This window comes from Lissotriton helveticus, chromosome 1_1 (genome assembly GCF_964261635.1).
Source record: "Lissotriton helveticus chromosome 1_1, aLisHel1.1, whole genome shotgun sequence".
Lineage (NCBI taxonomy): Eukaryota > Metazoa > Chordata > Amphibia > Caudata > Salamandridae > Lissotriton > Lissotriton helveticus.
This window is the reverse complement of record NC_136057.1, coordinates 1,107,469,427-1,107,492,225: the sequence shown is the minus strand read 5'-3', so window position 1 is coordinate 1,107,492,225 and position 22,799 is coordinate 1,107,469,427. Positions and strand designations below refer to the sequence as shown.

Below are 22,799 nucleotides of genomic sequence, written 5' to 3'. Positions count from 1 at the left end.
GGGGCTCGTAGACCACAGGTTAAGAACCACTGCCTTAGGGCACTGAAGCTTGGGTAGGGTAGTGGGCAACAAGTTGCAAGAAGTAAAAAAACATAAAAAAGGACAAAGTTAAGCGTTCAAGGTAACAGTCGTATTTGGGAGCGGGTAATCTGATCTGCACTTGATAGAAGAAGATCTAAGATGTGGCTTGGTTGGTGCTTGCCATGAGTCAAGAAGGCTAGAAGGCTGCAGAACTGAACATTGATCTGTCCAAATGTGAGATATTGGCTGAACTGAGCAGCAAGAGAGCAGTGGGTAACAGTCCCCTTTGGTGCAGAAGGGGCCCCCAAACACTTCAAAGGGGTCCCATTACGCCCGAGGCCAATGAATATCTTTGAGATATGGGAGATTCGGGGTCCCTCTTCACATTCTGCATGGGGCTTCATCATTTTATGTTACACCACTGCAAGAGAGGGGTAACAGCGTCCACCATAGAAACTGCCAAAGAGCTGGCTTGGCCTGGTGGGTGGTATACTCCTGTAAAATTAGGAGTGTAGGAAGGAAACTAAATTCCTTTGCCTCGGTAATGGGGTCATATGACATAGTAAGGGATTCTTTGAATAGAACGGTGAGACCACTACCCTGTTTAGTGAGGTGAGGGCAGAGAATCACTTTACAGGGAGACCAACACCAGATCAAGCCCTGAAGAGTTGTGGATCCAAGATTCCATAACAAATAGAATATCAAGATCATTATCACTTTGGACGTCGGCAAGTTGTATTGCATATTTGCTAAACTATCTAGCTTTAACAAAAAGGAATGCAGAAGAATGGAGTGGGAGAGATGGCTCTGCTGGGATGAGACTCATTGTCAGGAGGAGGGGAAGAACATCAAAGAAAATTCTGCTGCACTGTAAAAAACAAGCAGCAAAAAAACATTTTTTTCTGTAAGCAGTCCAACTATGAGATAAATAATTTAATGTGGGATGACTCAATGTGCTTTTGAGATGTAAAATAGGCCCTCATGCATTGCAATGAAGGTACTCCAAAGAAGGCAGCAGGGGCGGCTCTAGGCTCATGGCGGCCTTGGGCAGGGAGCGTAGGTAGGGGGACCCGGAAGAGGGGGTCCAGGCGGGGTGGAGCGCGGAGAGCCAGTGAAGATGGAGGGGGTCAGGGTGTTTGGAAGTGGAACAGAGACGGAGGCTGCCAAATCCCTGCCAGGGGACGCTACGCAATTATGTATCCATCCTCAGAGGATTATTATATTGAGGGTATATATTGGCGTGGTGGCCCCTGGGGTTTGGTGGCCCTGTGCAGGTGCACAGCTTGCACATGCCTAAGGCCGCCCCTGAAGGCAGAATGATACACCAAACGTCCAACTGCATAAAGCGGGAGAGCTTGCTCCTAGAGTTAGAGCCAACACCCACTCTAGGCAGAGTTTAACAAATTGGTAACGTCAACAGCCAGCTCCTCTGTCAAGCCAGACGTAAAAATGGGTAATGAATGAAAAGCAAAAGCAGAGTTTAGCAACTTTTGAGCAAACACAGCTCACCTGTGAACCAGAGAGTAGTGGCATGATCTGTGTCGAGGACTTACCTTTCCAAGCTCACTTGTCCCCCGAGTGCAATACTTTAAGCTTATGAATGCATTGTTTTTTTCGGGAAGGAGAGTCTCGTGGTGTAGTTTGCATTTTACTGCCACTTGTAGAATTGAGCCACAGAACTCTCTCGAGGTTTGAGAATGTGGGGCCTTCTTGGCGAACTCTAGAGTATAAGTTGCTATATGGACTAGAGCATCAATGTTAGGCACAGATAGATACTTTGTTGCTGCAGCCTGGCTTGTTAGAGGCTGGTGCGATTTCATGATGCATATGTTTGTAGCTAAGGTTGTGGTGTATATACTTAGACAAGTGATTTTTTATTCAGAACTATGCAATCTTCACAAATGTTTGTTTATATTACAGTTTAAGTAGCAACCCAACCGTATATCAGAAGGAGGCATGCAATCAAAAAAACATGAGGTAGCTGCATTTACAAGAAAAGAAGGGTTTATGAAACCCCAAGTTACCCCATCTCACATATTTGTGTTGTGTTTCAGTACGGGTGATGCCAGAGTTCCATCAGTATTTCAGAAAGGGTTAAGTTGAGCTATTCTGGAGGTATATCATGTATGGCAAATGTTAAATGAGAAACATAATAAAGGTATACATTTTGTTTTTAGATTATCCACTACGACCCAAGTCCACACCAGCACCCAGCAGACAAATGCATAACAGTGGTGAAAGATAGTGGCTCTGTTTTCGGTCTTGTCCCATTCCCCGGGTCCACTGCTAACCGTCATATTCTATTATTATGATGGCTGGCTGTGGATACGGTGAAAAGCAGATCAGTATGTTGCTCCTGTTGGATCCAGAATGAAGGTTAATGCAATATGACATGCAGCAGCAAAGGCCTTACGTGGTATTAAGACCAACCCATCAGCTGATTGGTGTCGTGACCCGACAGATAGGGCGACAGGAGATGGGGACACTAGGACGCTGTGGGTCATGAGGGAGGTGACCAGGTCACCGGACACCACATCCGGTTAGGGACAGGAAGGACAGCAGACTGACCAGGACGGGCACAGGGACGGACGTGTATGTGACCAGAGGAAGTAAATAAAAGAATCAGTAAATAACCAACCTGTGTCCAGAGTGTGATTTGCTGCCTGGTGCCCACTGCCGAGACACGACAACTGGCGACGAAGGTAAACGAGCCGACGTGTACATCGACGAGGAAGTGATCGACGGTGCCATCAGGAAGAACCAGGTGCCCACCCTGGATGTACAAGAAATAAGGGAGGAAAGGAGCGACATCGGAGCCCACCCGACCGCTTCTGAAAGAATCACCAGCAAACTGCGTTAAGCGCGAAGGAACGCGTGATTTCGAAATAGAGGCGTGAGCTCTCGCGAGAGTCTCGGCGGCCATTTTGAGATCAGGCGGCTGGACCAATCAGAGGCGAGATCGGGGAAGCGACCATTTTTGAGTCAGGCGAGTGACCTTTCGATCACGAAATCTCGCGAGGAGAGCGGCGGCCATCTTGAAAAAGGGACACAATAAAGAAACACCATAGAAACCAACACGGTGGCCATATTAGGGCCAGGCAAAACAGAAAACAAGCAAGAACACAAGGAAAAGATCCAGAAGAAAGGAAAAAGGACTAAGAAAGCGGAGAAGAGGCCAAATAAAGTGAAGCAAAGGAATAAAAAGAAGAAAGAAAAAGAAAGAAAAGAGAAAAGAAGATAAAGAGAGAAAGAAAGAAAGAAAAAAAAGGGAAGATAAAGAGAGAAAGAAAGAAAGAAAAGAGAAAAGAAGATAAAGAGAAAGAAAGAAAAGAGAAAAGAGACGGTAAAAGAAAAAGAAAAAAAGACAAAGAGCAAAGGAAACAGAGAACAACGCACAAAGGAGCGAAAGAACAGAAAGAGGAAAGAGCATATAAAGGCAAGAAGGCAAGAATGGCAGACCCAAAGCCCAGCGCACAATACAGGCGGCCACTGCCATTCAACTTATCGGAGCCACAAATTGGAATTAGGTGGGAGAAGTGGATCAGACGGTTTGAAAGATATATGAAAGCAACAGATGTAACAGACGGAAAGAGATTAGGGTTACTGCTGAACTTAGCAGGGGATGACGTCGAAGAACTTCTGGTGACACTGCCAACAGAAGAAACAAAGACATATGAGAAGTTAAAGAAAAGCCTAACGGCCAAATTTGACCCACAACGGAATGTTGACTTCGAACGATATACGTTTACTATTGCGTGTCAACAAGTAGACGAGACACTGGATGACTTCGCGACAAGGCTGAGAAAATTGGTGACACATTGTGAGTTCGACAACGAACAGGCAATAAGGCTACGGATCATTGAAGGCTGTCGTGACACAGGATTCAGGGCAAGAATACTAAAAGAACCGACCTCATTGGAAAACATCCTGTCACTGGCGAGAGCAACAGAACATGCCAAAGAAATGGAAAGAGGGAAGAACGTCGAAATCGAAAACGCACACCTCATGACAAACAAATATCGCACAGGCCGGTGGAAGAATGACTGGAGGGAAGAAACAGAGGGGAGACAACCTGAAAGAACATGCTACAGGTACGGAATGGAATTTCCACACAGAGGCCCGTGCCCAGCGTTTGGCCAGACGTGCAAAAGATGTAATGGAAGAAACCACTACTCCAGCATGTGCAAAGGTGTACAATTAAGAGATGACAGAGGAAGAACAGGAAGACAACAAGAGTCGACAACAAGACACGTCAGGTATGTCGACAGAGAAAGGAGAAGTTCATCACGAGGGTCAGGCGAAGAAGAGGACGAAGAGAAAGTGGAAAGACTATACCACATGTCGGTGGTTCACACAGAACTGAGTGGGGGAGACGAAAAAGGAGAAAACACACCAGGCAGAAGCACCCAAGAAAAGACGGACTTGGCAAAGATAGGAGTAGGAGCACATGAAGCGGATTTTGTACTGGACAGTGGTGCAACATGCAATGTCATGTGTGCATCAGAGTACGAGAAGATGGAAGCCAAGCCGACACGGAGAGCGTCCAGGGTGAAGATTTTCACCTGGGGGTCAAAGGAACCGGTAACAAGCCTGGGAAAGTTCACAGAGGAACTGAGGCAGAAAGACAAAAGGAACAAAGAGGACATCCATGTGTTGAAAGGCGATGTCCCAGGACCATGCCTGCTGAGCAACAGCACCGCCCAAACAATGGGTCTCATAACCATGACATATGACACAAACAAAGTGAAAGACACACTGAGAGCAAGCAACGAGAAGATGCAGGGACCAGAGAAAGAGGAAGAGAACGAAAAAGAATCACTGAGGGAACAAACAACAAAGGGCGGCCGTAGGAAGAGAGGAGACAACGGAGATGGCGCCAGCCGGCCCACACCATTGGGCACACGGCAAGGAGCTAGAAGCAGATGAAGAGAGGTTGGCAAGCGGAGAGCAGAAGGAGGACAACCAACAAACAGAAGCAGAAGCTGATGGCAGAGAACAGCGACCAAAGGGGGAGTGCAAGAGGACAAAGAGACTAAGTGATGAAATGTAGGATTCAGAGACTGGGGAGACGGGTCGACCAGACAGGGTCGGTCTCTCGGTCTCTCGGTCTCTCTCTCACCAAGCGCGGTGAGGGGGCGAAACTGATCAGTAGAACTGTACTATGAACATCTGTTTGCAACAAAGGGGGAGATGTCGTGACCCGAAAGATAAGGCGACAGGACATGGGGACACTAGGACCCTGTGGGTCATGAGGGAGGTGACCAGGTCACCGGACACCACATCCGGTTAGGGACAGGAAGGACAGCAGACTGACCAGGACGGGCAAAGGGACGGACGTGTATGTGACCAGCAGCACAGAGGAAGTAAATAAAAGAATCAGTAAATAACCAACCTGTGTCCCGAGTGTGATTTGCTGCCTGGTGCCCACTGCCGAGACACGACAATTGGTCGGCGGGTGGGCGGGCAGAACCACTGCCTAACCCATAGAAACAAAAGACAACAGCAGAGTCGATCACAGGGGCGGCTCCTCCGTTAGGGCAGAGGAGCGTCACCTCACTGCTGGAACCAGCAGACACATGTAAATAAAATGATAATAAAGAGATTAATAAAACTGCTTTATTATAATTTTATGTTACTCCAGAGCCACCACCGAGTCTTCAGGGCAGGGCCATCAGCAGTAGGAGGAGTGGTGGACACATGGCTGTTCTTGGACGGCCGAATCGATATGCGCTCTTGGATATCTCCAGGCTGTTTCTTGGAGATATCAGCAGGGCTCAGGAGCACAGGCTACCAGTCCCTGCTGGATTGTGGAAACAGCAGGCTCCGCCCAATACCTTCGCTTCTCTCATGCTGGGTAATACCTGCATGAGAGTAGTATCTGGATTGGTTCATGGGAGTCGGAGCTGGAGAGGGGGCAGACGTCAGGCTGCAGATACATTTTTTTTACCCTTGTACTGCCCTACCAATTTCCCCTGCTAGCGGCCACCACTGGAACCCAACAGAAAAAGATTGCAGTTTAGCGACTCCTGATACGCGGGGCTTCAACCCCCTCCTCACGGACTGAAAAATTAAATGCAGCGCAAACAAATCTGAGACTTAAACCAAAGACAAAAGAATACATTAATTCATATATTTAAAAAAATAAGCAGTTCCAATAATTGCATGACAAATTAATTGCAATAAAAAAACAGGCCAGGAAGACAAGGACTCCTCAAAATATAGGGAAATAAAAAGCAACAGAGCTTAGTAGCTTCTAGACAATTTAGGACGAGATACAGCAAGCACAAACTTACGTTTTGCTGACGAAAACCCAATAACCAGCTGTAATCTGTTGTTTAAAGGCATCTATTCCCCTACCAGTTTGCAATCAGTGGTTATGCCCACACTGAACACCTGTCTACTCAATAGGCAGAAATAGACTGATTTTTGTTACGATTTACAATGAAGCTAGGAGCAGTAACTTACCTCCACAAATGATTTCACTGGATGGGTAGGGATCCTCAGACAGATTAAAACAACCTAAGTGAGGAAAATAAATGTGCAGTTTTAACGGATTGTCGGATAACTACATTCTTACAACACAAAAGGCAGTTTTTGTTGAAAGTCTTTATTTACTACTGAGAAATGTAGCCTTCCTCAGCACTAATCTGAATTACAAAATGGCGTTCTGATGTTGCATTTTTAGCATTATTTTTCTGGATTATTTTATACCTGGAAGCAAATGCTCTTACTTTAATCAAAAAATAAAAACATTATATCACCAGGAAGCGAGAGTGCTTACTGATGTATTAAAGTGATTCTTTGACAGTGTTTACCAGCTAAAAGCACAGAAGATGCCACATTTAAAATCAAGCTCTATGTGGCCTTGCATTACCCTATAGATTTTCCTGCTGCCAAGGGTAATGTGGAATGAGTTCTCAAATATGGTGTGATACACCCAACAAGCGTAGAAGAAATCATGGCAAAATGCTGGATTAGGCTTTTGGAAAACATAAGATGAAGGGTGCAAGTCAACGTTTAACTATAGAAGGCGTACCAACATTTTGTGCCATTCTTGCTCAGGAACAATGCAAATCTTTTAAGTATTGTCCCATTTTAGTACATGTGGTGCCAAAAGCTAGTACTATATACTTAAGATTATTGCTTGATTCGCAAAAAATAAAAAAAGATAGCGACAGTGTCCTAGGTATATCTCGGGAGGCCACTGCAACTGCAAAACCCACTGCCCCTGTCAGCACTGCCAAATGCCAGTATGAATGATATCCACTAACCATCACACTCCTATAAATCGTACAGTTTGGACTATCAAACACAGAGGGATAACTGTTCCAATGGTGGTACACTGGCATACTAGGCTACGGGTAGTATTTAAAGAAGAGAAGAAAATTAGCTTATCTATGATAGATAAGTCTCAAGTTGAATATAATTAGATAGCGGGGAATTTCCTCAAATTTGAAGAGTTGCTCTCACACACCCATTAAGGTGTAATGCTTCATCATAGGGCGTTATTGCACCTCGTGGGATTGGTGCAGCAGTTCCACATGGGCCCTGCAATTGGGCTCTTTAGCAGACATCTTTTAAAAGGAAAACACCGTAGTGGTGTGTGGGGGGTAAGTGCAAGGGTGAGTTAAAAATATCATGACTGTACCCCAAAAGGTAATTTATTCTTGGGTCCGTCCGGTATGGTTAAAAACAAGGCACTTTAGACCTTACAGCAATGATGAGGTTTATTTTGGTTCTCAGGAACAGAATAGTGATAAAGGTCATCGGGTTGACATATTTCACGCCCTTTTGGTCCAAACCAGATCCTTGGCATTTCTTCAGGACTGAAAAGTGAAAAGTTGGGTGTGCTTAAAGAAACAGGGATCACGGGTAGATGTATGCCCTGTTAGACAAACCTTAGTCAGGCTCGTGGTGGTGTTATCATGGAACAGTATTCCACAAACAACTCAAAGAAATTATCCAACCCCAGTAGATGGAGGGGGGGCCTCTACGGGAGGAGAGCAGGCGTACCTGAGGGTTACAGTGACCCTCGATGGTGTGTAGCTACCGGGGGTAGGTGCGATAGCTACACATCATTGAGGGTCACTGTAACCCGGTTCCATGATAACACCACCACAAGCCTGACTAAGGTTTGTCTAACAGGGCTGTGACCAAGAGAACCCGCCGCCCACCCAAGACCAAGACAGTAAAGAATGGTGGACTACCTCAACCACATTGTCACCTTCTGCCCGTTTCCCACAGGACGAGTGGAGCTGGGATACCACGCCGCTCTATAAAGCAAGGCAAGAAGAAAATACCGACGGTACTTTTAACTGGGCCTTCCAGTACGAGGAAGCCCTGACCCTTCACGACATCAGTACAATTCTAGTGGATAAGAAAGAGGAAGAGGAACAATCGTCATGTGACGACACCGGAGGAGAAGAGGAGGAAGGCGTAGTGGCAGCGTTTGGCGTGGAGTATCGAGGACGAGAAGCAGAAGACAGCGAGGGGGAAAGAAAACCGGCTCCTGTAGAACCCCCGACAGAGCCTGGAGGCCAACGATACCATGCGCCGCCGAGCCACATTCCCGGAGGAGCGTGGCTACACCAGGTAGGAGTCAGGTTCTCAGGCTGGGTAGGGAGGCGGGGAAGCCTTGAGGTGCAGTGCCGCTTCTAACAGCGCATCTCACTCCCGAGTTATTTCCCCTTGAGACCTATTCTTTAACCCGTTCCCACATTCACCCGCCCTCACCTGTATTCCCTCACACCGCACACTTTCGACAAGGAGCACTATCTGTAAATAATACCCAAGAGTACAGCGGTGATCCTAGCACTTCCCAGTTCCCTGAGTACTTAAATTAAGATTGAGGACGACATTCCTGACACCCTGCCTCTTTTTCCTCTGCATATATATTCCTGGCTGGAGTCCACTGCCACGGTATTCAAGAACCCTGACAAGGAACTGAAAGGAGAAATTCTGGCAACAGGACCCTCATGGAACCACAGATCCGGCTCAGCCTACGAGAGAAAGACTCAGTTCCCGCCCTAGAAAAGTCTTTAAGAAAATAAAACCTTATCTACCAAGACCTGGTCTCCGGTCCCTTACTTCCACCCGGCCACAAGGGCATACATCTATCTGTGATCCCGGTTTCTTTATGCACACTCAACTTTTCACTTTTTGGTCCCTAAGTTCCAACACTTTTTGGACAAATAACTAAGCATGAAAGTTCAAGCCACTAAACTCTCGGCCTGCTGCTTCAGCATTCTATGAATGCTGTGCAAAACACTAAACCTGCTGCCTCTCCCCTCTATGATGCTCATTGTCCAAGGATTCATTATCTCCCGCTTGGACTACATAAATGCGTTAAACCTGTGTTCACCTAGAGCAGTGACCAAAAAACTGCAGGTGGTGCAGAAGACATCAGCCCAAGTCCTCCTTAACATCCCTAGATACAACTCAGCTTGGCGGGCCATAAGCATCCTGCCTAAAGCCCAGACCCTCTATTGTGATGCTGTCTGGGAGAATACTCTAGGCCGACTGCCAACTACACCTAGTCATGGGACCCAGGAACAGGCTGCAGGCACTAAATGATTAGACAAGAAGATGCAAAGTCCCTAAAAGTAGCATTTTCAGAGCTGGAACTTAAAATCTGACTGTACCATTAAATAGGGTTTGCAATTACGGTTCCTGAGACACTAAACATGACTTTCCTACCTGCTCCCAACAAAATGTTATCACTTATTAAATATAATACGGTAACCCAATGTTATCCTATGGGAGAGGTAGGCCTTGCAGTAGGGAAAAACAAATTAGTGAGTTTTTCACTGCCAGGACAAGTAAACCTTTTTTTAATACAATGCGCCCGCCCTGTGGGCTGTTTAAGGCTTAACCTAGTGGTGACTTATATGTTTGAAAAAGGAAGGCTTAGACCTGGCAACGGTTTATTTTGCCATGCCGAATCAGCAGTTTAAAACTGCCAACAGGCTGCAATGGCAGGCCTGAGACTTGTTTAAAAAGCTACTTAAGTGGGTGTCACAATAAGTGCTTCTGGCCCACTTGCAGCACTTAATGTATGAGCCTTGGGTGTATAGTATACCACTTTACTAGGGACTTATAAAACAAAATGCCAATTGGGTGTAAGCAAATTTCACTGTTTTAGGGAGTGAGCAGTGAGCACAAGCACTTTTTTTTTGAAAATCTGTTTATTCGCATAGTGTTTAGAGCAACAATACAAAGTTGTTACCATATGATAAAACTAGAAGTAAGCGTGCTCCTCCAGGCCTAATAACAGCAGGTACATTGTACATTTTAACTTTTGTTGTAGTTCCGAGTAAGTGAACAAACCCCTTAAGAAGTGAAAGAACTCCCTCCCGCCACCCACAAAAAAAGATCCCACCCAAGACACTCTTTTTTAACGTATGTATACATCAGTTAGTACCAGGCTGCACCCACAAAACAGATCTCATCAAATATGCCTTTCCACACAACCAGTCAGTGACATAAGCAATAGTATCACGGGGTATCCCGTATTACAGTCTAGCGCACCATGTGTGTTCACGGTACATGGAAGCCCACCGACAGCAGGACACATTTCAGTTTATGGTATCGAAACATCAGACTCATCATCTCCCCCTGCCTCGAACCTCCCCAGAATGGTAAACCAGTCCAATGAAATCGGTGTTTTTCTGAGGCCCCTGCATTCTTCACACTGTAGTGCTTCAACCTCTGCCTTGCCCCAACGTATCACTTCCGTTTTCCACAATTCGGGGTCAGGTGGCTTGGGAGACTTCCAACCTCATTGTGATGGCACATTGCCTGTCTAATCTCCGCAACAGAAATGCTACGCTTCAAATCGTCGCTTTGCCTGTCAGTGAGTTGGGGTAGTTCTAAATCCCTCATAAATCCCTCAAATGCGGTCTGTGAGAGGCAGCGGTGTGGGCTGTAAAGTGTGGTGTAATAGTCCTTGAATGCGGTGTTGATTCCTACTTGAGTCGAAACTAGTATGTCTTCTTGATCCAGTATTTCTAAGATGGGGTGGTGCACTGGGGAGTCACGTATGATACGGGCCAGCATAGGGCCCGACCTGTCTGCCTGCGTGTGCTGTCTAGTAGTGTATTCCCTGTAGTCTAACAATCTCAAGTCTTCTAGCAGTTCAGCGTGCTTTATATGCGCGTTCTGCAGTGGCGTGAAATGTGTGTTTGTACCCGCGGCTTCACACTCCAGCGTTGCCAGTCTACCCTCCACTTCTTTCAGATCATCAATCACTGCCCTCCTCATGCCCACTCTAGTGGCCATCGCTTCCCCTCTGATGAAGACCTTGAAAGTGTCCCATTTTATTTGTCGGGAGCTGGCAGTGTCAGCGTTCGTGTCAAAATAACTCTCAATGGCATCCGCCACAGACGACCTGAAGACCGCATCTTCCAGCAGCTCCGTGGGTAATCTCCAAATCGGGATTGGGGTCGTCTGTCGGCCCCATTGCCAAGTCAGCTCGACAGGATTGTGATCGGAGAGGGTCTTCCCCATGTGCTGGGCCTGAATAACCGATCCTAGTAAGGAACGGGAGCAAAATATACGGTCTATCCTGGTGTGGAGTTGGTGTGGCGGGGAGAAAAAGGTATATTCCCTGTCCTGTTGATGTGTACTGCGCCATGCATCTGCCAAATCCCATCCCTCCGCCCATTGTGCCAGCGCATCTGCCTGTCTTCCTGCTTTCCGTGGCGTGTAGTGGGGGTTGTGACCTGTCCAGTGCAACATCTAATACAGCATTGAAATCCCCTCCAACCACCCAATGATGATCCGCCCAATCCGCAAGGACCCCATTGACATTTACCAAAAAATCCGATTGGCCCGAGTTTGGTGAATACACACATCCAATTACAACAGTAGCCCCATCCGTCAATTGTACCACCGGTGTGTGGGCTGCCAGGCGGTCCTTAGCGGCTTGTTCCGCTGATGCTGTCCTCGGCGAAGGGGCTCGTCCAGCGTTGGAAGTGGTGCTACTCCGATCCGTTTGACCCCGACGTTCGTCTCTCCTGGTGGCCCTAAAAGGGTCCTGTGAGGCCGGCGGCGTTAGTGTTACCTCCATCCACTCTGCCGCCTTTTCCGGCGAGTCAAAGAAGTATGATTTGTTATCGTGTAGGATCTTAAGGTGGGCGGGGAACAGAAGGGCATATTTCAAGTCTCTCTCATGTAACTTGCGTTTAACCCCCAGGAAGGTGGACCTGGCACGTTGCACCATGGGTGTGAAGTCAGGATACACGGAGATATTCTTGTCTTCATAGCGAATCGGCGCTTTCTCTCGGGCCACGCGCAGCACAGTGTCGCGGTCCTTGTAGTGAAGGAGGCGCGCGATCAAAGGACGTGGAGGCGCACCTGGTTGCGGCGGTTTGGACGGTATTCTATGAGCCCTTTCTACGCTGTATAGGGCTGTAAGATCCTCTGGACCCACCATGTTTCTGAGCCAGTCCTCCACAAATTGGGTAGGATTCCTTCCCTCGCTGCGTTCCGGAATGCCTAAGATGCGGACGTTGTTGCGGCGGGCTCGTCCTTCCGCATCGTCCACCTTGTCCCACAGCTGTTTGAGTTGTTTCTCCATGCCTTCCAGCTTCGTAGAGTGTTCCGTCTGCTGAGGTATGAGATCATTCAGCGCAAGTTTCTGTTCGGAGACCCTCTCCGCGAGTTTATTGTGATCTGCTCGGAGCAATGAGAGACCCGTCGCCATGCTATCGATACGTGTTTCCAGTGCCTCCCGTGTGGCTCGTATTTCGTTGAGGATAAGGTCTAGTTTGGCGTCCTGAGTCCCTTTCCCAGTCGGCGGGATAACGTCCATATTAGAGGAGGCTAGAGGGTCCTCCGAGCCGGTGGACTGCATGTCCGTCGATGCACCGTGATCTTGGGCCTTGCCCCTGTGTCTCCCCATTGATCTAGTATGCAGAGCGGCGTTGGGGTAATCGCGCTTCCTGCCCTCAGATTGTACAGCCCACGATGTACCGCGCTGGTGGTCCAGGGTGTCCACGCAGCCACCGGTGTCACAGCGGGGAAGGCAATGTGAGTGGTAGATCCTTGGCGCTGGGCAGGGTCAATGGCGCTGTAGCAGTGGCGGCGCCTCTGGCAGGTGTGGCGGCGCCCCGCGGAGGATCCTTTGCGCAGCTGTCGTGCCAGCCCCAGTGAGGTGGTGGGTATGGGCAAGTGGCTGCAGGAGGAGGGGATCGCCGGAGGCAGGACAGAAGAGAAGTGCCGCGTACCTGCTCTCGTGAAGGCGGTCCTGTAGTCAGTGGCCCACCACGCGGGCCTCTGTACAGCCAGACCCCACGATGTTGCTCAGGGTCATCACCGGTGATGTGGTTGCAGGGGTCGTGCCGGTGCTGCGTCGTGTCACCCAGGGCCGCGGCACTCCTGTCACCTTCAAGCGTTGCGGGTGGCGCCTGCTTTCGCGCCGTCTCTCCAGGGTGCTCGGGGGCCCGGGGTGGAGGCAAGATGGCACCCGTATCACCGCCTCGGCACCAAGGCTTGTCGAGCGGCCGCCGAGTGTCCCATGCAGCTGTAGCAGTCCTCCGGGTACCAGCGTCCTCCCCCCAGCTCTCCCGACGCCTCCCCCCTCAACGGCTCCCAGGCGGGCGCAGTCGCCTCCGCGTCAATCTAGCGGGCACACGGCCAGTCCGGCGCTCTTTCGGCCGCGGTCGGGATAGGCAGGTCAGGACGGGCCCCCCGGGCTCACCAGCGAGGGGGGAGGCGGTCCGGCGCCGTTAGGAGCAAGCGCCAGCCGCCGACTGCAGGCGCGTGTTCAGTTCCGTGCCCTCGTACACCTCCGGCGCCCCCTCTGCAGTCCGCCGGCATCCGCCAACGATAAGGCCTCCGGGCTAATTGAGGCCGCGGCTCTCCTCGGTGCAGCAGGCCCCAGCAGTCTCCGTAGCTCACCAGGGTGTCAGGCGGTGTCCGAAGAAGGCAGCTCGCCGCCACTGCTCGCCGCTCGCCTGTTGCAGTTCCGGGCGCAAGATTAAGGTGGGTTGCGTTACAGGTAGACAGGATTATCAGCTAGTGTCAAGGGCTATGGACGGAGCTCTTCCACTACACGTCCGCCATGATCGGCTCTTGGCCACGCCCCCCGAGCACAAGCACTTTAACACCAGTTTGCAGTGGTTAAGAGCACAGAGTTCTAAAAGCGAACAAAACAGGATTCAGAAACAGGAGTGAAGGCAAAAAGCTTGGGGTGACCCTGCAGAGAAGGTGAAGTCCAATACCTATACTAAACAAAAATTAAAATCATGCATGCTCAAACTGAACACCTTACTGTGCACTACGGAGCTCTGATTAGCCACTGATTTAATACATAGATTTCGTCAGTAGTTCAGGGTACAATGGTCGGAGACTAGGAGCCGTAAACCACATACCACATATTAACTGCACTAAAATACATTTTGAAGAAAAAAAACTGTGCTATACAAAATGCTTTAGGAATCTTCATCACTATTACACGAAGATATGCCTTCCAGCATAATTGAGGAATTATTAAGGTATTTTGCTATAGTGTTATTATTTGTTTTCCTTTTCAAAAGAACTTCAACTGATGTTTTTTTGCACTTATTATTTTAATGTGGATCCCCGCTGCTTTTAGCAGTGCAAAGAATGGGAAATAAAATTATAACAAATTATTTTTCCACGCTGAAGCGGGTTTTGGGCAGGGCGGGGCTTGGCTGTCATCACCGCTAGCTGGGTGGAGGAGGAAATACGTGCACTTAAGTGCCCATGATGGTTTATCTGACCCTCTTGAGCCGGTCAAACCATAATGCACACTTAGCATGTTCCCCACCAGGCTGTATCACAGCCTAGTGGGTAACATGCATAGGCTCCCACTGACTGAGTGCCAAATCACGGCGCTCCGACCAATCACAACGGTGCATTGCTGCGCAGTGATTGGTTAGGAAAGCCGGTTTGTGCTTCCTGTTCTGGCCGGACCAAGGGGAATAGAGACTGCAGTGGAGAAGAGTCAACGGCCTTTAAAAGTAAGTGAGGTTTATTTTCTAACCCCCGCCACCCTCGATCAGTACCAGCCGCGACTGAAGCAAAATGTTTATAATGAAAGTGTTCAGGATACCCTTGCTGTTCCTTTGTGCAAGAAAGAATTTACCATCACTTCTGACTTCCAACCTGTCCTATGGCCTGAAAGTAGCCCAAGACGATGGTATGAATGATAAAAATTAAAGAAATTGGCAGTCTGCGGAGCTGAAGGTCCCCGTGAAACATGAGGGGAAAAAATAATCAACAGCTGGTCTTTGAGTTCTGCATGGCCTTGGATGGGGTATTGTGGATGCGAGGTCAGAACAGTCACCCTTGCTCCCTGTAAGTTCATATCACCTGTTGTCCAATGGCAACCACATCATCATTGCCATGTGCATCACCCAAATCAATGAATGAACATTTAATCACATGGGTGAAGTCTTACATCTCTAAAACATCAAGAGACCAAGGAGGTGCTCTTAGCAATGCGAGAGACCAATTCTCTAGAGGACTATCTGATATCCCACCTGGGTCCTGTTAAACACACCGACCATGTGTCATCCACCCATGCTGTTGCATGAATGACTTGGCCATGTTTCTATTGGCAACCCTGCAACCAACGCTGGTGGCCCACAAGCAGCCCTGCACAGTCCACGCAGTCTTGTGGCGATCCATTGGAACGGGCCTCAAAGGAATCCCTGCATGCAAGATGGTCTGGAAGTTGCTCCTCCGACAAGGAACCGGGAGGCACAGGGGCCTCAGAGGAAGATGTCCCAATCATTGTTGATTTTATCTCAGTCCTGACAAGACTTGCCTTCATGGAGTCAAGATGCCCCAAGTGTAAGCTCGGCAGCGGACTCCACGGATGCTCCAAGTTTGAACTGTTTGACACCAACCACATCACCGCGAGAGCATGCAGGACCGACCAAAGGTGTGTGAGGGTACATTGACCATGCTGTCGGACTCCATCTACCCAGTATTCGTGCCCAGTGGTAGCTGGTTAAACCATGGACCTATGCAGAGATTCCTGGTTGCTCCCAGCTGCACCCGTTCACTGCTGACCTGCGGACTGACTCGAGGTTGAGAGAGTTGGCCCAGTTTTGTTTTTAATAAAGTTTGGGAGGAATGTAGTGTCCTGCTGGACACCAGGGGCAGATTGCAAAGGCGGGCATTCGGGCATGGGCCGAAGGGCCGGTGCCTCAGTGCCCTCTGTGGACCGTTTTTTTCTCCCCTGTCCCAGTCCACAGAGAGTGGACTAGGAAAGGGGAGAAAAAAAACGGCCCACAGACTGCACGGAGACAGACAGAGAAAATGAAAGCAGCCTCGCTGTGCGGCCGGACAGCGATTGTCAGCTGTGGCCTCTCCTTCACCCCTGCTCTGCCAAGCAATCAAGCTGAGGCTGGGCTGGGGAGGGGGGATTGTTTGCAAGAATCGGCCTCCCTGGGGGCCAGGTGTTTCTAAGGCCTTTGAGCCATTTTCACCGCGGCCCCCCTGGGGCCCATGCAGCCCAGAAACGGTGTTAGTCTTAACACCTCGCCCACAGCCCTTCACATTCAGGGCATAGTGGGCGAGGAAGAATGGGTCTTGCTGTGGGGGCCAGGTGATGTTTGGAATTTTTTATTTTATTTATTTATTTATGCGATTTTATATAGCGCGGACTTTACCCGAAGGTGTCAGAGCGCTTCACACTAGGAACAGCAATAATACATGAGGAGAAAAATTACAAGTGGACAAATTACAAAAGCCAACGTTAAGTTACATGAATCAAAAGTGACAATAGTGAGCAACCAAAATACATGAGGTAGCAATCGGTACATTACAGGAGGAAAAAGTGATGTGTGCAGGTTACAAAAGCGTACAAAGTACAAGTAGAGGTATAATACTGCAATAAATTGCAGACACTCCAGCACAAGAACAAACGTTACGTAGGCAATGGTGGCACTTGTGCAAGTATCTAAAGCAAACAAAAGTGAGAGGTAGCATACAGTGTGATACCAGAGAAAAGTGACGTGTGCCAGTTACAAAAGGGTACCATACACAGGTACAAGGGTAATACTACAGTAAATGTTAAACACTCAAACTGCCAGAACACACTGGGAAGGCACTTCCCATGCTCCAGCTTCACCTCAGCCTCCCCCCTGGCTACCTGGCTACCTGGCTACCTTGGATGACCCAAAAAGCTGTGTTTTGTGCTCCCCTGCCAGGACATTTTCCGAGGCCTGGAGGGCTGATTAATTTACTAATTGCAGGGGCCTTACCTCTGTTCATGTGCTCCTGAGCTGAAGGTCTGGGGAGGGCTAAGTAGGTTAGTAATAGCAGGGGCTTTGCTGCTTTTCAGGTGCTCCTGTGATGGAGGGCTGGAAACATTTTGTGACAGAAAGGGGCCTTGCTATTTTTTTTAGTTGCTCAGCATGTAGGCCATTGTCACCTTGGCCCTGTGTCCTGTGCACGAACAGTATCCTCCCACTTTCATTCCTTGTCTGTGCAAATGGTGTTTCATGAAAGGGCACGCCCCTTGAATGTGGGCCACGCCCCTTAAATATGGGCCGTGCCTCTTGAATGTGGGCCACTTTTTTCGTCAGTGCCCGGGCCGAATTGTGATCCCAATCCGACCCTGCTGGACACATATTAGTGTTTGTTATATGACCAGTGTACAAGCCACTCTCCGAGGGCTGGCTTTTACTCCCACCCCACACCCATGCAAAACAGGCGTGACTAGTGACATGGGCCCGCCAATAAAAGGGTCCAAGTGCGTGCGCGTGACCAGTGGTATATGCAGTGAGCATGTGCCCGTGTCCTTCATTTATTTAGTATTACAGTGTTCTACCTTCTAGATCGGGCCTCATTACTTTCGTGATCATATCTAGTTTCGTGCTGGAGCCCAATCTGTAGGAAATTCGATCACCAAAGGCACCATTAAACGACACAAACACTCGCCGTCCAGCGCTGCCTGGCTTAGCCAACGCTGCCACCCAGTGGACAAAGTGTTCAATTATTAAAAAGAAGTTGGAAGTGCAATTGATGTGGTAAATACTTGCATGAAAAGTCACAAGCTAAACAAGCATCGGCATACCCAATAGGTTTCGCATTTGTGACCTTATACGTGTTTAGCCATGCAACAGGTGATGTTATTGCACCAAGGATATTGTGCTGGATAACTAAACACTTATAAGGTCCCAAAGGTGAGACCTATTGGCTATACCAATGCTTGTTCTGATGGCACTTGGAGGTCTATCTTCCCTCATTTGACCTCACAGGTGCAATTAGATGGCTGTTTGCCCAAAATGCCCATGCTCTGGGTTTAACAGTGCTGTTACAATTTTGTAGGCAGGTATTAGCATTTGTATAGATTTATGTACATTCACTCAATATATGCATATGCACATTTACACCACACTTGCATGCCCGTTTCATGAACACTACATGAGTGCATGCTCACCTGCATGACAGCCTGCATAACTACTGAATAACCACCTCAGGATATATTGCTTGACAGGTGGTATGCCAGGATTGCATGACGGTCTGAGACAAACTTCATATATTGGATTGAATGATTAACTACTCACAAACAGCATGACAACTGCATGATAGACAGCAGGGCAAACGAATACCAGATGCAAGACAAAGTCTCTTGTATTCTAGGCATCACACGCCATAGGGTGCTACCCCCCTGGATCAGCGCCACCTCAGGGATAGGAAGTGCTTTTAAATACTACTACCACACAAGTGTACTTCCACAGGTCTTGCTTATCATATTGGGTTTTGGAATATTTTTCTTTAAAAGGCACAGCATCAATAAAGGAGGACAAAGAACAGCGCTCATCTACTTATCAATTCAGCGCTTCAACTGCCTCTCTCTTTGATTCTACAATATCTTGTTTATTCATTTATTGCTTGGCTGAGACAGCAGTAAAAACACTTATTTATGCTTTTTAAACCGATCTCTGAATCTGGCTCTGTACCAAGAATCAGTTCATCTAAACTTTGTGGGGCCTATTCAAAAAGGCATTTTGGTGTACTCAGAACAGTACTCCTGTGGTACTCTTATGTGCTCTTGCACACCTTTATGAATTCGCTCCAACCCATCTATAAAACAGGGATACAGATTAGTTCAAATAGAAATGACTTCGCCCTCTTAGCACCTTTAAAAGTAGGGAGCTGGCAGCTTTGGGGTCGAATCACATAGGAAAGTTCAAGTAAATAAAAGAGTACTCCTGTTGTTCGACCTCTGTGGCTTGTCACGCTCCTGGCGTATGCTACGCATGACGTATTTTACGCGAATCAGCCGCAGGCGTGAGACCTGGTGCAAATAGTTTTATATGCGCTTATCAGAAGATGGCAGGTTAAAAAACTTGGATTCCCTCAGAGACTGTAGCTAACAACCTGAGCTGATGAAAAGGAGATGCAAAGTTAAACAGTAGAGCGAAACGAATTACATTAATAGTATTAAGCAGGTTTAGAATTTTGTTCTGAAAAAAACACTATTCAAATACAAATAAAATGCTTAATTAAATAAATGTATTCATAATGAGCACAAAAAAGAATACATACTCTATCTAGTAGCTCGTGTATTCATACAGTCTGTTAGCACTAAAGTAGGTCAATGTAAAGTGACTGTAGCTTTGTTGTATATGTGTGATTTAAAAATATGATGGGTATTTGAATGGCATAGCACGAACGAACGTGGGTTTAGTGGGTCAGGCTTTTAGGTGACCCCGGCTTCGTGGGCAAGAATGACGTAATGCGGCAATTACCCTTAAATAGCACGGGACAGAACTGCTGCTTTCCTCTGTCAGCAAAATGTATTTCCCCCCCCGGGCCATGCATCATGCTGTTGTCAAAAGAATGCGTGTCGTTTTGGTAAAGCTACGAACACTAGGCGTCCTCCGTTTAAACTTTGACGGAAGATGTTATCGACTTGAACTGTCCGCACTTAAAGGTTGTGTGACCCTAGGCGGGACCTGTACAATTTTATCTCGGATTGATTGATTATCGACTAGTCTGATCCATGAGAAGGGTTTACACTCTTTAAATTGCGAGTACGTTAGGAAGAAAAAACCTACACTAACATGCCTGAGTCCATAAACAACAAGAAGAACCGTGGTGCCGCTTGCGCCAGGGATAACAGGAGGAGAGGCACAGATAACACGAGGAGACGCTTAATGAGAATGACGAGGAAAGCTCACATGGCTCCTCTTCTTTTAAGAGCACGCCCGCGTACATGCACGCAGACTGTAGGCCGGCCATGGTAGCATTTTTTAAGCCCTTACTAAAAGTCTCGCTAGACCAGCTGGGTCAGGCGAGACCTAAAAACGGGGGGAAAAGAATATAACATTTAAAAAAAACATTAAGTATGAACTAACATTTGCAGATATTCTGTTCAAGTTGGAATTTAAAGATTGCAAGCAGAGACATATTAAGGATTTTGGGGGCCCCTGTTCAGTACAGCTTTGGGTTTAAGATCCAATGTCACCTCTTTGATGCCCTCTTTACCCAGGTCACTGACAATGCACAGGCAGACTCCTCCAAATTCTAAATGTTTTGTACATCTAAAATTCAGGGATAGTGAGGTGTATTTTCAATATTATAACATAACCGCAAATCACCAATATTACTGAAAATAATCTCTGTGTCGACCTCCTATTTCTCATATGTGAGGTCCTGTTTTGATCTAAAGGAATCGTAAATACATTTCTTGGCAAAATGTCTGTACTAGACTCACACATCACCCACATTAAAAATTGATATTTAAAACAATCTGTTTATGAATTATTCAAGGGCATCAGGGCTAGACCCTGCAGAATAGAGCTGGCTCTATCAGTGGCCCCCCTTAAAGGTTGGGGCCCTAGGCCAGATCCCTCTTTGCCCATTCCTTCAAAACGTCTCTGATTGAAAGTAGAAATCATGGGTCTGAACGCCTCTGGGAACACAGACACGCCTGACTCTTGCGCTCGTCATACAAGAGCACACTACATCTATTAAGGATATTCAAAGTCTATATAGTAAAAATGCAATTATAATTACTTGTTTATAACCCTATGAAATAAAGGGCAAAGCAGAAAGTGTAGAATAAATACAAGAAAACGTATTAAGTGAAACCACCAGGGTGCGGCTTGGAAGACTCGAAATGCACTAAGGTAAATTTAGACCAATCGCACACCTTGCCACCTCTACAATATGATAGTGCCTCAACCTACTAAAAGCCAACAAGTTGAATTAATGGTAAAAATGTTACATCATCGTTTTAAGGCTCTCCACCAAGAATGTTCACCGCTAGGTCATCACGCCTGAAACCGTCTGATTTAAGGCTGCACCGTTAACACCTCAACTCCTGCGAAACCCCCCCAAGGCCTTAATTCCTGCTCCAGTTCATACATTGAGCGTTTCCCTCGGACTCACATAATTGAGTCTTCAAACACCCAAAGCTCTTCAAACTCTCGGCCCCTATACGGGTGAGGTGACACGTGGCCAAACGCAGCCCCCGGGTACTCACAGAGCCCCTGACTCCATTCACCAATGAAAGAATTGCTTACAGCTCCATCCACTCCATCACATACAGCACCCATGCCTCTACGAGAAGGCCTCAGGGCTGGCTAAGCTTCAGCCCCATCTCTTGTGAACGGGGCCTGTCCAGCAGTTGTGGGTTCCCTTCTGCATGTGCAGGGGCGGGTGAATACTGATTGCCTTTGCTCCAATAAACCCTTCTGGGTGTAGATGCACTTTAGGAAACAGAGTCTTCTGCAAGCTCCAGCGGACCAGGTGTTCTATGTTTCTCATGGAGACGCATAGAGGGCTAAGCCAGCCCTTCTGTACTATCCTCCCTCCCTTAAACCAGGCAGCTAGATCAGGAAACCCTCTCCTACTGCTTTTCCCACAGGTATGGACTTGCCCTACCGGTGCTGATGTCTACCTTGCACAGCACTTATGTATGTGGACTTGTACAGCGTGAACCTAGCTACAAAGCGACGTATCCGTGTTCATAGAACACAAGAATGGAGGACAGGGACAGGTGGCTAGGGGAGTAACTGTATGGGAGAGTAAAGGGAAGGGTGAGAGGCCCGGGGCTTCACAAGCTGCAACACATGCAGAACTGTGCTGCCCAGCTCATGTGATGCATCCAGTGCACCCGTGTGACCTTTTAGACTCAGCATTGGCTGCAATAAAACAGTGCATTGCATCCACACCAGCTCAGTTCTAGAGTGGACTTTGGCATAGCAGCAGCCACCTCAAATTGCGCCCAATATACCAGTCAAGCAGCTGCCTATGGTCTTCTCCATAAACTTGCGTCTATTTGCAGCCAAAGTACATACCCTTTCTTGGCAGCTACCAGGTTTCCAAGGCTCCTCGCTGTGATCCCCCTTCTATCAGTCTTAGCCTGGACCAGGACTATCAGAAGAGCTCCAAATATCTACCGCTGAACTAATCTATCCGCCTACATTACTATCACAGGCTCTTGCGTTCTACACTTTGTGTTCAGAAGTAACTTTACAGCGGGTAAAAAGATATACAGACAAAGCGTTTAAGGCAAAATAAACAAGCAAATACTATTATGTCCACGCTCCCTAAGTGTGCACTTCACTACCTCCTGTCACGCCTCGTTGGATCCCTCAGTCATGGGTTGCCACCGACTGTCCTTGGTTGTCAGAGTACTTGCAAAAGACACTATTGCTGCGTATGCTGGGTGGGTGATGCCGTGACACTGGTGGTGACGAACTGAAGAAGATCCGGTGAGACTTGACGGAAGTTTGATTACGAGAACTGACTCTTGGATACAAGTCCAACTCAAGGAGGCAATGGAG

General features: G+C 47.8%; 1 protein-coding gene across 3 annotated transcripts in view; it reads right to left on the bottom strand.

Moving 5' to 3' along the window:
- The window catches only part of LOC144821473 (uncharacterized), a 616,628-nt gene that overhangs the window by 323,938 nt on the left and 269,891 nt on the right, over nucleotides 1-22,799 (bottom strand). For all 3 annotated transcript variants that reach the window (XM_078678562.1, XM_078678582.1, XM_078678572.1), the window contains one exon: nucleotides 6,487-6,540. In XM_078678562.1, the coding sequence (XP_078534688.1) occupies nucleotides 6,487-6,540 (54 nt within the window). The remainder of the gene's footprint in view (nucleotides 1-6,486; nucleotides 6,541-22,799) is intronic.